Below are 15,469 nucleotides of genomic sequence, written 5' to 3'. Positions count from 1 at the left end.
AACCAAGGCAAAACAGGCTGCCATGTCTCTGTACAAGTATGCAAAAACGACGGACGGTTCGTTGAACGAAGTTGTTTCAAGTGCGCGATGATCGTTCGTGACACAACGATCGAACTAACTATTGGAACTGATTTAACCCAAATGTTAATTGGTACCATTGAAATCCAACTGTTACCAACCCGTATTGATCAGTAATGGTGACCATATCAGGTGATACATGAGGCATACCATCCGGTACACCCCCCTTGTAGTGTACCATCCAAAAATGGTTGGTCAGTGTATCAATCAATAGGCGAACTGATACATACCACTCATCTTGTACCCTTTCAGCTGGTATGTCAAACCATCTCACCAATGCTCATCTTGTACCATCCGAAAATGGTTGGTCCACGTACCAATCAGCAATATGTACCGCTCATTTAGTACGCTTTTAGGCAGTACATCAAACCATGCTCACCAATGCTTTACTATTAGGCAAAAGGATAAAGAAGGAATGGTAGAAAGAAAAAAGTTGTACAGCTTAAATCAAGATGGTATCCAAACATAAAGGCTTGTTTGGCCTTCATTTTCATATAAATATGTAATAGTACTAGCCAAAATTCTTGAGGTTGCTTCAGCCCATCACTAGCACATAAGAGGATTTCTAAAACCTGAATCAAATAGTGATCAAATGCAAATTTACCTGATATTTCAAATGAAAAAGATTGTCCAAAGCACAAATTATTTTATTGAAAGTTATCAACACACTGACTTGTTTTCTTCATGAGCTCAGACCAAGAGGCTCTATTGAGACATCCTAATGGTTAGTGCGTTATTGCACAATTGATAGATCTCCGATTTGACATCCTAATGGTTAGTGCATTGTTGCACAATTGATGGATCTCCGGTTCGACTCTATGTGTAAGTATCTTGAACGTCATTTAATATAATGTAAATTTTAAATTTCTTCCTAATCTTCTTATAAAAATTAACAAAATTAAGATAAGACAAATCAATAAACTCTATATCATAAACAAATTACTTATTAAATAAATATTAGAATTTAGTCACTAACTATTCTGTTAAAATAGTCAGTAGTGGCAATATCATCATTGAACCATTGAATCATTAATATATTTGTATAATTTAAATATCCATTCACCAAGGCACATCTCAACACCATCAAGATAGTCACGATTTTATTATATCCATTATTACTAGTTATTTCCAATAACCAATCCTTAGTTAGTAAAAAACCAATTTAAGGATTGTTCCTATAGCACTTTGTGTTAACCAAATAGAGAGTTTGAATTATGTCCTCTTCCCTTGTCTTATTGTTGTTCATTCCTGGGTGTCAACATTACACCATTGATGACTCCAGTAATCAACTTATGTTGTCAATCCCACTAGCATGTAAGAAGGCATAAGTAATATGAACAAGTGAAAACAACGTTATATTTGTTGTCGCAATTCTCAAAATATACCTTCAAATCTATTCCCCTTGTCTTTATGTAATTTTGCAATTGGTACATTCCGTACCAAATTACTATGCTAATTATGCTGTTTATAATACCATTTCATTCTGCTACAGACTTAGTAAAATTAACTGAGACAGGATACAATAGAATTTATGTCATACAATAGTACTTTGTTTAGTTCATATGATTGGTTTTGAACTCAAATTAAGTGTTATCCTCAAATATTTTGAGACAATAAATGAAAATAAATAAATTTTTTATTTGTTTACTTGTTTGTATAAAATTATATGGACATTAACCTGTCCAATACAGCTTGGCTTTGTGAGTAAAGTTGCAGCAGGGCATGACATTAATCTCATTTATTCCAATGTTAAGAATTATTGAACAGTCATGAGAAACAGCCTCGTGTATATGAGAGAAGGGCATACACTCAGTTTCCAAACCTCAACTAATGCAGTCTGTCACATGTATCACGCAATATGTTATAAAACCTTAGCTATTTACAAGCATCAACCACAAAGTAATCTAAACATATAAACTTCACATTACAATGAAAAATAATCGAAGATGTGATGCAAACAATTTTTTCTCAATAAATAGATATATAACTTTTTAGAATCAAAATGTATCCGTTAATTGTGCAAGATTGTGATCTTAAGGACGTTACCAACCTAAAATATTATATTAAGAGAACTTACTAAGATTCAAAATGTATCTATTTATCATGCAAGAATATGATCTTAAGGATGCCTACAAATATAGAGGATTGAATTTAAATCTTCTTCTAAAAATACCCGGAGTCATTCCAAACGAGTACATCCTAGCAAGAATTTTCTTCTGAAGAACAAGTTGATCATCAAGCCAACTTTGAGGCAAGGGTCCACCCCATCTAGTATCAAGCACAGCAAAAGAATACAAAATAAAGGAATTTAAATTAGTATGTGGTCAAGCTTATAAATTTTGCACAACATTTGATTACCAATCAAAACCATGTATATAATCCATTTCTACTATGTACTGAAACTAAAATTAAACAAAATAGTAAACTCACCCATGCAAGTTTCCCATACGTGACCATGAAAGAAATGCAGGCCCCCCGAAAAAATCATCCAGATCTCTACGGCTGATATTATACCTCTAAAAAATAGTAGGAAGACTGTTTAAAAATTAATAATAATTCCAATTACCTGCTAGAGCAATGTGACAAATCTTGATAATCACTATGCAGACAAACAACAAAGAACTCGTACAAAACTTAAGTAGGTAATATCATCTAATGGAATTCATGGTAACATAAATTGTAAATGTATCCTTTTGTGGTTAAATGATTAGAGATGATCACATGTCATCAATAACCAAGTAGCAAAATAACAAAATAAAAAGCACATGAAGAGATTAAAGAATAATTGATATCATCCTATCCATGTCAAGCTGAATATCACAAGGAGAAATTATTTGCAATGAAGTTTTTATTTTTTTTTTAAGTATTAAACCATATGAAGCTTGTGAAATTATAAGGGAGTTGCCTATATACCATGTAGTAAGATCACCAAGCATATAATTATTAAAACAACAAGAGGTTCACATTCAGGGATTTTCTGTTCACTATTTTGTCAAAACTGCTCCCTATGTAAACTTCTAGACTCTAATATCTAGAGTTTCAGCTTCTTGCTCAGTGATCGCACAAGAAAAGAATTGATAAATGACAATCAGTGTGATAATTACTTTTTCATGCTAACTAGCTTATTAGGTTTTAGGGAAAATCTCTTTCCTAGAAGTATTATAGGTAGAATGGGAAAACTAACTTCAGAGCAGGGTTCTCAATTTCAATATGTACCGCCCGATACAGGCGGTATATACCGGTCCAAGAAGATATCGGTATGCAGACCACCCTCTACCGGGCGGTACCAATGTTTTGATCGGTACCGAGGCATACCGACCTGTCACGGACTTAGCTGGTTTTGCCTAAGTCGTGCGGCACCGTTGCGTGTCCGTCCGCAAAGGTCAATCTCCCCGAAACCTCCCATGGTCCCTTAGGACCTACAAAAGAGAAAACGGGTTAGAGAAAGCGCCTCACTCGGGATCCACAAGCAAACATTTCGGAAAACACTTCATAGTTAATGCAAATTACAAACAGACTTTACAAGCTCTGAACGGTCCCACAATAAAGGATCCAAAATAGTCCACTACAGACCGAACATATCTCATAAGTGTCCACATTACACAACCTTTATTTACAAGCCTAAAACGACTACCAAACCCAACTAAAATGGGGCTGTTAAGCCTTCGATTGTCCCTCTACATATTGTGCAACGCATGAACAAACCAAAAGACACGGACATACATAAGCATTACATTAAAAGTCTTGTTTACAGTTTTGTCCGTGACATTCTCCCCCACTTATTCCTTCGACGTCCTCGTCGAAGCCTTTGCCGACACTATGTTAGAACCCTTGCAGATTCTAAACTTGGGATTGATCTCTTTAGGGGATCGGCCTCCTTGGAACTCTATACGGGTTCCTCCCTCCAAGTTGCTGCTCAAAGGCTGCAGAAAAGGTTCATCCATTGCTTATCAAAAGATGAGGAATACATAGCTATTTATAGGGTTTTTAAACCCTAACTCCTAATAGGACTCCTACTCAAGACTCCTACTTCTAACCAATTCCTAATAGGACTTCTACTCAAAACTCCTATTCCTTTACAACTCCTAATTCTTCTCTAAGAAACAACCTCCTAACCCTAGCCGGCCTCTTCACCTCTTTAATAGGGGTCGGCTTAGGTAGGTTTTACATGAATGTCCCTCTCAATTAGGACTCTCCTAGCTAGAGTCCTAACACAGTACAACTCCTTGCCTTTACTGAGTCTTTAATTTTCTGCTCCAACAGCAATGCATCTCTTGGCTCCCAGCTGCTCTCCGCTGTTGTTGCTAAGTAGTCGAACTTTTGATCCGCCATGCTGCTTCAACTCGCCAATGACTCTAACTCTAGTGTGTGGTTGGCTGAGTTGTGTCGATCCCTGTTGGTTCTTGCGGATCCTTCATATGAAGGAAAAGACCATCCTTACTATGCTTCAGTCTCTCAAATGCCTCATGTTGGTTAAACTGGGTGGATGCTTGTTGAAGCTTTAACGAGCATCGCCTCGCAAACTTTTAAAGTTTTCGGGTCCTTCCTCTACAAATTTTGCCCATCGACTCTTCTTTCACTTAGTTGTCACTTCCAAGTAGGTTCGCATCACTTCTGCTTTCGATTGGCACTCTCTTGGGAAATGAAACGGATAATCTACTCTCAGTAGCACTGATCACTATTGGTGAGGATTTGACAACTATTGTCTTCCATTTTGTTTCTTCGAAGGGGCTTTGAACATATGCAGAGCTCCTCTGCTCGATAGCTAAGAGAATTGGGGTACTCGGTTTCGGCCATTCTCTTAAGAGTTGAGAAGGCAAAGGTTATTTGACTTCGCCCGGCTCCTCAAGGGTTGTACTCCATGCATCGAGCTGGTTACTGACCTTCACCTGCTCTTTGCTCACACTTCTGAAGCACTTGAAGTGTTTGCACTCCTTGCGTTGAGTTAGTTACTATGATTCACCTTCTCAATGCCATCGAACTTCTGGAATGCAGGAAGTTTACACCCCAACTTGGAGTAAGTCTTTAATAGTATTGGTCGCCTCTGGGATTGTACCGTCTTCTCCATCAACAGTCGCCTACTCCACTGAGTAGCAAAGGTACAGCACCGTGTACTGCCTGCTTCGTTCCTTCGTCGTCTACTCTTGTATCGACCCGAAGTCCTCCACTTTCAGCTATCTTGATGAGAAGCTCGTTGACACCGGTCTTACAAAGTTCCTTGGCCTTTGCCCTTCAACCTTATCTTGGTACTTGGAGTTTGCCTCCGCATGCTCCACCTCCTCGGCCCCTTTCACGACCATACGCTCTCCCTCCATGAGAGCAAGAGATCGAGAACTTCACGGAAGTCCAGCTGCTACGGTACCATGGCGCTGTCATGCCCATGGCCCTACTATCCGTCGCCTTACATCTACATCTCTTTCTTCACGATCGATAGATCTACCTCTGTGGCATTCCTCCGAGTTCACCTTCATTCTAACTGATACTTGGTTTTAGGTAGCTAAGTCTCTTTGAACTCGTCGTCGCTTCCTCGCCCCTTTCGACCCCTTGCTTCAACACCTCTGTGTTCTTCAAGTAGTTCCCCTTGGTCGATGGAAAGACAGACTACAACTCTCATTCATGGCCTCTGCCATCATGTTGCAGGGTTCGCACCGATTCTATTTTCTTTAGCTTCCTTGATAGCAATGTTCGCTTACTCAGCCTTGTCCTCTAACTTGCCGGGCTCCCTTAAGCGAATATGAGCTCTAGAGCAGTCCAACTCTCCAACCGCTCCGATCATACCTCTGCATGATCAAGTCCCTCCCATGGGACTCACTGGTACTTACATTCGAACTTTTCTCTCGGTAGTACACAGCCCCATATGCTAATGACCAAGGCTTTCATCCGATATAAAATTCGATACACGCACGGAAGACCCGCCTCTACAGTACCATAGCCTTCACTCCTTGAATCCATAGCCCTTCTTGTCATCGTGTTGTTCACCGAAGTGGAGCTCCCAATAGCTCCCGATCATACCTCCATATGAGATAGTCTCTCACGGGATTATATCGTGTGAATCGCATTGCCACGAATTGTTCCACCACGATCCGCTGCACCATGTCGCCTCCCGGTGACATCTCCATTGCATTCTGATCCTTGTGGGAAGAACTCGAATTGTGATCCCTCCATGTGTGGCCTTTGCCAACACATCGCAAAGCTTTTCCACCTTCGATTGTGTTCGCTCATTTGGCAATCAACCTTCGTCCACCGCTCTCGAGTCACACCTAGACGAAGCACCGCTCTATGACAGTCCATCGCCTAGTAGCTTCCGAAGTCCACCGACTTCGCTAAAATTGGTGCACTATTGTTTAGATCCTGGGCCTCTGCCCCTACTAGCACAATCTCCGCTGTACACCGCATCCTCTTGCCCCGTGCTAAGGCCTTTTGAACCCAACTTCGTATTTGCAAGTTGAGTCGCCTCCATCAAATGCTTCTCTGAGGTAAGGTGTATGTGCCTCAAAACTCCCTTCGTCTTTGGCACCATGTAGGATGAGCCTGCTCCATCAGAATGAGGGATCCATGGAACGACATAATCCCGCCCTTGCCTCTGCAAGAGTTCATGTCCTCTATCCAAAGAAAGCTCTGTGCCTCCGCTCCATATTTCATCTTCTATGTCGGCTCCCTTCATGTGGCTTAGGTACTTCGCCAAGCTACACCCAAGTTGCTCCGCTCCTCGATTTGCATTGAGTTGATGATAGTCCTCACGCCCACCATTCCACGAGCCAGCCCTCCATTGAGTCTGATCTCCATATCGACTCCAAGTGTGCCTTCATTTGCGTTGCCTTGGATTGCTCCCCCACTTGATCTCGCAAGCATCTCCCCAATGCATTATTTCAAGCGAGATCATGCAACGACTCCTCGTCGCTTGCTTGGTCCGTTGAGCTTTGTGAAGTTGTTTTTGAGGTACTCCTCAACATGTCCGGTCCGTTACACATGGTTCTCCCTTTGGAGAGCCGGGACTTATCCCTCCTAAATATCTCTCCCGTTGGAGCAACTTCTCTTTTCGCTTCCTTCTCTTTGAAAGTTTCGGAGACCACCATCCCCTTGGACTACTCCACCTTGTTGAACAAATTGTGCATTGTTCTACCTCCCGTAAACGCACTTGCTAGATTGCGACTCCACGTCAATACAATCCCCGCTGCACCCCTCAAGGCCTAGCAACATGCTGAACTGGCTGCACACTTTAGCCTCCTACAGACGTATCATTCTCATGCTGAAGAGAAAGTTTCAATGCTCCATAGCGCCGAGTTTCGATCACATTAGGATGGCTACGAACACTCCATCGTTCGCATACAAGCCTTTAAATGAGTATCGAATTTTTCGAGCTTTGCACAACTCTTTCGGTCACTGAACAACCCATTCCACCTTACATAGTCTCATCCTTTACCAAGTGTCTCGCTTGCCTTAATCACCATCAAGTATGGTTGCCAACATTGAGTCGTAGCTCAAACTCAACCATCTCAGCCTTTGTGCGCTACACATTCTTCCCAACTTGCTTATCCTCGTAATGCCTCTTGCGCGAAGGGTTGGTCATTCCTCTGAATGTCAATCTCAGATGTCCGCTCCTCTGAGTGACTCATTTTCCCTACATTTCCATGCCCGCTTTCCCCTAAACGATCGCGCGTGCGGGCTGCATTGACCCCCACGTTTGCATACCAAGTGTTTCTATGAGTGCTTGTCCCGCTCTGATACCATCTGTCATGGACTTAGCTGGTTTTGTCAAAGTCGTGCAGCATCGTTGTGTGTCCATCCGCAAAAGTCAGCCTCCCCGAAACCTCTCATGGTCCCTTAGGACCTATAAAAAAGAAAATGGGTCAAAGAAAACGCCTCACTCGGGATCCACAAGCAAACATTTCGAAAAACACTTCATAGCCAATGCAAATTACAAACAGACTTTATAAGCTCTAAACGGTCGCACAACAAAGGATCCAAAATGGTCCACTACATACCGAATATCTCTCACAAGTGTCCACATGACACAACATTTATTTACAAGCCTAAAACAGCCACCAAACTCAACTAAAATGGGATTGTTAAGCCTTCGACTGTCCCTCTGCATGTTGTGCAACGCATGAACAAGCCAAAAGACACGGACATACATAAGCTTACATTAAAAGCCCTGTTTACAGTTTTGTCCGTGACAGGCCGGTACCGAGGCGTACAGACTAATACCAGGTATTTTTAAGGTTTTAGGATGTACCATCGGTATACCCTGGTGTACCGACGGTACATACCGGTACGTGCCGTACCGAGCGGAGCTCAATACGTCGGTACGGACCGGTATTTAAAACCTTGCTTCAGGGTATTGACATTAGATTGACAGCCAGTATCAAATACTGTCAAATCACCAAAGGAACCTCCTCATTGTGAGTTGTATTCCATAGTTGACCTATTGTTGGTAGAGTCTTGAATGGTCAATGGACTGATGAGAGAGCTAAAAATTATGGTATAAGGATGAGAAGTAAAATATTGTTTTGTACAAAAAAGCAGCATGCAAAGTTGCATCCGTAAGGAACTAACATCTCAAACTATATAAAAAGGATCGTCATCTAGTGCATACTGGATGCATATCATTCCCTAGCCAGACCTATACCGGTCGGTACCAGTACACTGGTATGTATGAGTGAAGATGAAGGAGAAGGCACAGTAAAGGAAGGAAGAATAGGAGGCAGTGGAGGAAGAGGAGAAGAGGTGTATGTGCTTGGTGGCTGTGCGCAGAGATGGTGAGTGGCGACATCACATGATGTATCCTTTGTGATTGAGATGCGATTAGGGCAAAGGTGGTGCAAAGCAACAGTGTACGAGGTCATGACGTGCACGATTAGGGCAAAGGTGCAAACATATTTTTTACATTTTATATGGGCAGGTTGAACTGGTCCAAAACGGGGGCAGTCCACATACTGGTTCACACACCAGGACTGTTATGTACATACCAGTCCAGGCAAAACATCATTTGTTGCTCTATGTTTGATAGAAAAGGTACATATATTGAGGTATTATACCTTGACAAACTAATAGCAAAGGACACTGATAGAAGAAAAAGAAAAGTATTGTACCTCAAAAACTTTCTGCCAAATGGCTTCTTGCCCATTGAAAGCAAGTGGTAAGTTGACCCCTTGGAGAACCATCCAATCAATTTCCTTCTCCCATCTTTCCCAACTCCACCATGCATATGAATCTTAACACAGTAAAAAACAAAGTTCACAACACGGAAGAAACAAATATAAATAGCATACAACTGGGGTGTCATCCCCTAGAATGCCACCCGAGGCAGTTCCAACGGCTGGCATTTCACATCATAAACTATGCATCAATATCTTAGCCAATTTATCCAAACACCGTAAAGGTTCTAGCAAAATCAAGGATCGAAAGTACAAGCAACACAAACTCACACTAGAATGTTACCATCATGGACAAATATTAGCACAAGGGCATGCCAACATTATGTAAAACGAGTACAAGGGCAGCGCAAAGTAGTAAAAAGCTCATGCAATGTGTCAGTTAAAATGCACCATGCACACACATTCAATGCACCAAGGAAGTGCTGGAGAAGTGAAAGCATTTACAAAATATAACCATAAACTAATTGAACTTGTTGTTATATGACAGAATTCAGTGTTTAAAGTAAATTGCACCATTTGCATTAAAAAAAGTTAACTGACAATTTAAATGGATTGACAACACTGATCTAACAACGTGTTGATGGCCAAACAGTTATGGATAGTTATTTATTGATGACCGACAACTTGGTAGCTAGTTGCTGGAGGGGTCAATAACCAGGTAGTCAGCAGTCAAGAGGTCACCAGCAATGGAACTAAATGGCAACAAACATATGTCATGGTAACTGACTATATATTTTAGATGAGTTTAAGCATACAACAGATGATGACTCTCCATGGTCCAAAGACACTGAAATGACTATAAATCAAATGGCTCAAACTTGCCATTCTTGGAAAATGTCACTTCCTGCTGCCCAACTAATAGTGGAGAGAAATCTATTCATGAAATTAATGATTTATTAAACATATCCTCATTTCTTTTGCGAAACAATTTTTTACTAGATGCATAATGAAGAAACATTCTAGATAATGTAATCACTAAAAATAGCTAATTGACCTAGATGGACTTAAGGACTATGACATTCTAACAGATTGACTATCTCTTAGCACATGTTTCAGTCGGTTTAACTTTTATGATTGTAAAATGTTAGTTAGAACTTGGAGGCAACCACCATGATTGTACATGTAACATCTGCACCTATGTAGCTGCTGAATCCACATCTAGTACAAACATTTTCTGGCCCATCCAAATTTCAGTTAGAAACATATAGAAAGCACAAATATCATGAGGCCAGATTATAACAAATTATGGAGTCTGATATGCTTATAGATGGTGACAAGCAACCATGTATAAAGCAGAAAGTGGAGCAAATTAACACTCAGTTCAGCAAATTTAATCCAAAAAAATCAAACAAAAAAATCTATTTCATTTTTAAATGTGAACCTCCATTATATGCTCTGAAGTGAATGGTATAAAGAATGGAACTTCATGGAGGTTATAATCACGTTAATTTTACCTCTTTGTTCCATCTTTCATATTTTATTTTAACTAATAGCTATGTTGTTCAAATAACAATCAGGCAGCTGTGCCATTGCTGCACTGTAGTTTGAGTTGGTGTCTAAGCAATGTTAAGAACCATTTTCTTAATTATTATCATAGTAAAAACAGTGAAACTATCCATTTATTTCCCTTCTTTTGAGGATAAATAATGTACCGAAGTACATAAGATGCTCAAATAATTTGTAGTAGTATTCACTAAAATTTACGAAACTAAAAGAAAAAATGTCCATTATGCTAGCTCTCATACATACACATGATCAAAGTTGGTTTCTTGGATTTTCAGACTAGATTAAACTCGTTTCAACTTTATGTGTAGCTTTTAAGTAATATAAAAACTAGAAAGTGAATTTCAAATAATAGCTATCAAGATGAAAATAGATACTTCAGTCTCACATTAATAGACTTCTAGACCAAACTAAAGGGGCTATTGAGCGCCAAATCAACTTAAAAAATAAATAATAAAGTAACTTACAACTGGATGTAACAGCATTCTGGTAGTAACTCAACGGAACAGGTCTTTGTACCAAAATACCAGCCGAAGGAACATGCGGAAGGGAGCCCACTTTTGGTACAGATGACAACTGTAGACCACCGGTCTTCTCCCAAGATATGTGTATCAGACACCAGTGTTTTAAGTACCAATGGAGACCAGCAGAAAGTTCAACACCACTTGTCCCCTGGATTCTGTTAAAACATTGACAGAGTATTTCAACATTGGAACACAAACCAGGAGGCACAATTACAGGATAAGCATCTGAAGTATTTTTTAAATACTTTCATATTTCACTAACAGAAAAAAAATGAAAAACCATATACAAAAACTTATAGTAGCATAATTCTGTACCAAAATTCTGATATCCATAAATCTTGATGGAAAGTAGTTCCATAAATTAGAAACAAATTTATTGGCCAAGACATCCAGATGTTGTCCCACACAATATCTTGATGGACACAATCTAACAAACAGAACCATTAGAAGGAAGAAAGAAAGCCAACTAGATGGATTTTCAGCATCGACTAAGGAAAGCAGTAAGTAAAACCAATCAGATATAGAAGAATCAAGCTCCCTTTCATCTTTACCCAATGAATAAAAAATGTCAAAGTACAAAAGAATACCTCTGCATACTGTATCCAACACAACAAATGACAGAACATACAGAAAACACAACCAAGCTACATTTAAGTAATTTGGCTCCCAACTTATTCACCCTGGTTGATGACTTGGTGCCAAATTAGCATTCAACAAGAATAAGAAGGTCACCCTCCCACATCTTATGAGGAAAAACAAAATAATAATGTAGTAAAAATTAGCATCCATCAAAAATAAGGAGGTTGCCATCATACATCTTCTGAGGAAGAACAAAACAATAATGTAGTAGCCAATTAACAATATTACCAATCTAGCCTTGTTTTACTAATCTTATACTTTAGCAATTTCATTGAGGACCATAGTCTTCATGGATTTTTCTATATTTTGTCGGTGAAGTTCAATCTGATAAAAGAACAAAGCAAATAAGCACTTTAATCTTCAATTTACAAAATCACCAACCTATACCATCAATGAACAAAAGAATGAATCAATATAAATATGAAAAACAATTAATGGTACTTACAGTATTTCTGGGAATCCTTTTGTACTTAATGATGGATGGTTGCTAATAATGAAGCATGCTGCTCCACCACATGTTTCCTTAAAAATAAGTCCAGTGAAGTGTTATCCACTTAGCAGAGAATACAGTGATGAAAAAATTGAACATTTAAATGATCTGGATGTTGACAATTACTACAATCATATAGATACAAAAGATATCTTGATTAATATAAAACTTTGAAAGAGGATTGACACAATACTCCAATCAACAAATAGATGCAACTAAACGTTCTAAAATTTCAAGTATTCATCTACCACGTATCTCTATTGGATATTATATTCGCCTTCATCTAGCAAAAGTTTTTATACTTGTTTGAACCTATTACTGAATAGAATATATTAAACATGAATTAACTACTTGAACTTGTTACACATGTTAAGTTCCCTTACCCATATCCCAATTTTCTTTCTAAAGATAAATGAGTTTGCAGAACACTTAAAAGGCATAATCATTGAGTATTAGCAAGATTCAATTGTCCATGACACATCAGAAAATGTTAGATCTTTTAATATAGTCTAATCACGAAGGAGTTAGTAAAATACACTAATGAAGAGTGCAGATCCAATTTAATTATCAGCCAAAAGCCAGTCCTTTGTATCTTGCTGAAAAACCTCCTATAAATCAATTCCCTTATGGAAATTGAACAATTGTCTTTTTTGCTTTTCTCCACAAAATATTTACTAACTTGTAGACTCCTTTAATTAAGTTAACAGTAGCACTTTAACATCAACAAGATTGTTTTTCGATATGACCATTTGCTACTAATTTTCTATTTCTTCCAATTGCATCAACGAGGTCATGGTAGCTACATCCACTTGAAATAACAAAGTTCCTCATCAATTACTAAAAGAATATTTGAAGACCTAAGCACCAAAATAACCCAACCATATACAACAGTTACTTAAATCTCTATCCTTCTAATTTTTGTCTTTATGACCTTGATGCTAGAGCCGATTTAACCTTCGAACTGAGTCCTGAATTTTTCAGGTTATCTGCACATTATCTGTCCTAGATTTTGCATTCTCAGATGTTTCGATGAGACGATGGCTTGTTTTGTTCTTCATGCATCTATACCATTTGCTGCTTCATTGATCAGTCTATCTTGTCGCTAGTCCAAATTTTCAATTTAACACAATATAGTGTTGGTTGATTTTAGATGTATTACTTAGTTCATCATAAGAACGACTCTGCACTTACCAAAAATGGTTCCTGAGAGTTCTTGGAAACAATCCAACAGCTTCAGTTATGTTATTTGCAATTATTTTCTGTTATTTGCAATTAGTTCTTGGAAAATGTTAATGCATCCTAATGTCAATCACGAAAACTAAAATGATCAACAGTCATCAGGTTCTAAACTAAAATGATCAACAGTCATCAGGTTCTAAACTGATGCATAGAATTTTCCTTGTAGACACAAACAATTGTGCTACATGACCTACATCATTCTTGCTTCCAAGTAATCTAACTATTAACTGAATCCACTGTAATATTCAGAAGTGTCACTGTTAGATACTATGTAGCCACTAGTTACTATTCTTACACAGGAGATCAACTGTTGATACAAATTCCTGCCTGTAATCCACCCTTAACAATAAGTGGCAAATAAGCAAGGTGGTCAAACATTTGTAATAATTTTCTGTACATGTTTGAATGTGGAAGATGTTGCCAAAGTGCATGGAAATGCAAGAATTTCTTGAATAACATACCATGATCCTCTATACAATGATGCCAATACTTCCACTTGTCAATTTTTTCCTCCTTTGAAGATTCAGGTAATTCAACTCTCCTAAAGTAATCCAAGAACCAACGGTCTAGCACACTAGAGCACATCAAGAATCAAATCCATAAAAGCCCAATTCAGCAGAAACCTTTCAAGAAATGCAGAACCGCGTAGTCCTATAACAAGTTTGGGCAATAAATTCTACGGAATCATATTATTTGATCGTCTGTCTAAGGTAAGAGAAATTAGCAATAAAGACGTCGGCGACCTTGGAAACCATCTCAAACTCGAAGTTGGAAACGTGAAAAAGGGGGAGGCGGGCGAGGAGGCCACGGGCGGCGGCCACCTGGATGACGGCGGCGAGGGCCTCCGTTCTTGGATGTCGACAAGACTCTATATAGATTGGAGGACTCCAGCGGAGAAGAGCCATTCGTCCATGCGACGAGGCCTAGGAGAAAGACAAGAGAGAGAGGAAGGAACCCAAGACTCGGGGAAACGGACGAAGAAGGAAACCAATTCAGCAGAAACCAGATAATTTAACCCTCCTAAAGAAATCCAAGAACCAACGATCTAGCACATACAGAGCACATCAAGAATCAAACCCATAAAGCCTCGATTCAACACAAACCTTTCAAGAATTGCAGAAACGCGTAGTCCTGCAACAAGTTTAGGAAATAAATTCTACGTATTCATATTATTTGATCGTCTGTCTTAGTAAGAGACATTATCAAGAACTTGCCGACCTTGGAAACGATCTCGAATTCGAAGCTGGAAACGTGGAATGGGAGGAGGCGGGCGAGAAGGCCACGGGCGGCGGCCACCTGGACGGCGGGCGGTAAGCGCTCCCGTTCTTGGACGTGGAGGACTCGATATAGGTGGGATAACTCCAGCGGAGAAGAGCCGGCCGCCCATGGGAGGAGGAAAACGAGAAAGAGAAGAGAGAGGAAGAGAGCGCAGAGGGGACGGACTCGGGGTAGCGGGCGAGGAGAAGCCATGGGAATGGCCGGCCGGTCGGAGCATTTTTAAGTGGGTGAGTGGGGAAGGGGTGTGTCACCTGTGTCCCGTCCCAGTCACCATGCACGAAAGAATGCGCTACCAGAAAGGTCCTCATAACTCTCTTTGTTGGACCCACACAAAAACAACCAATCGGAAGTTGCCTTTTGGTATCCCGGGCTCACACTGGATACGGATGTAGGATGAGGCGGTGCTTACATAAGCCAGGAGAAGAGAACCGCGCAGGCCGGCAAGGGTTTTCGGGATTTTTGTATCATCCTCTACATTTAAGTATAATTTAATATCCATAATTCTTATTTATTCTTGTTAACATAAACGTCAGAAAATGAGATTTGATCTATCAAGACTT

At 39.6% G+C, this 15,469-nt stretch overlaps 1 protein-coding gene across 1 annotated transcript in view; it reads right to left on the bottom strand.

Moving 5' to 3' along the window:
• LOC104000591 (alpha-N-acetylglucosaminidase) overlaps positions 1 to 15,116 on the bottom strand; it is a 74,713-nt gene extending 59,597 nt beyond the window's left edge. Inside the window, exons 1-6 of the mRNA XM_065137276.1 lie at positions 14,850 to 15,116; positions 12,348 to 12,424; positions 11,207 to 11,418; positions 9,171 to 9,292; positions 2,509 to 2,594; positions 2,252 to 2,346 (exon numbers count right to left, since the gene is read on the bottom strand). Of these exons, the coding sequence (XP_064993348.1) occupies positions 2,252 to 2,346; positions 2,509 to 2,594; positions 9,171 to 9,292; positions 11,207 to 11,418; positions 12,348 to 12,424; positions 14,850 to 15,101 (844 nt within the window). The 5' untranslated portion in view covers positions 15,102 to 15,116. The remainder of the gene's footprint in view (positions 1 to 2,251; positions 2,347 to 2,508; positions 2,595 to 9,170; positions 9,293 to 11,206; positions 11,419 to 12,347; positions 12,425 to 14,849) is intronic.
• Between the last annotated feature and the right edge of the window lie 353 nt (positions 15,117 to 15,469).

Source organism: Musa acuminata, chromosome BXJ3-1, assembly GCF_036884655.1.
Source record: "Musa acuminata AAA Group cultivar baxijiao chromosome BXJ3-1, Cavendish_Baxijiao_AAA, whole genome shotgun sequence".
Lineage (NCBI taxonomy): Eukaryota > Viridiplantae > Streptophyta > Magnoliopsida > Zingiberales > Musaceae > Musa > Musa acuminata.
Note: the sequence above shows the minus strand (reverse complement) of the source record. Positions and strands in the feature narration are given on the sequence as shown.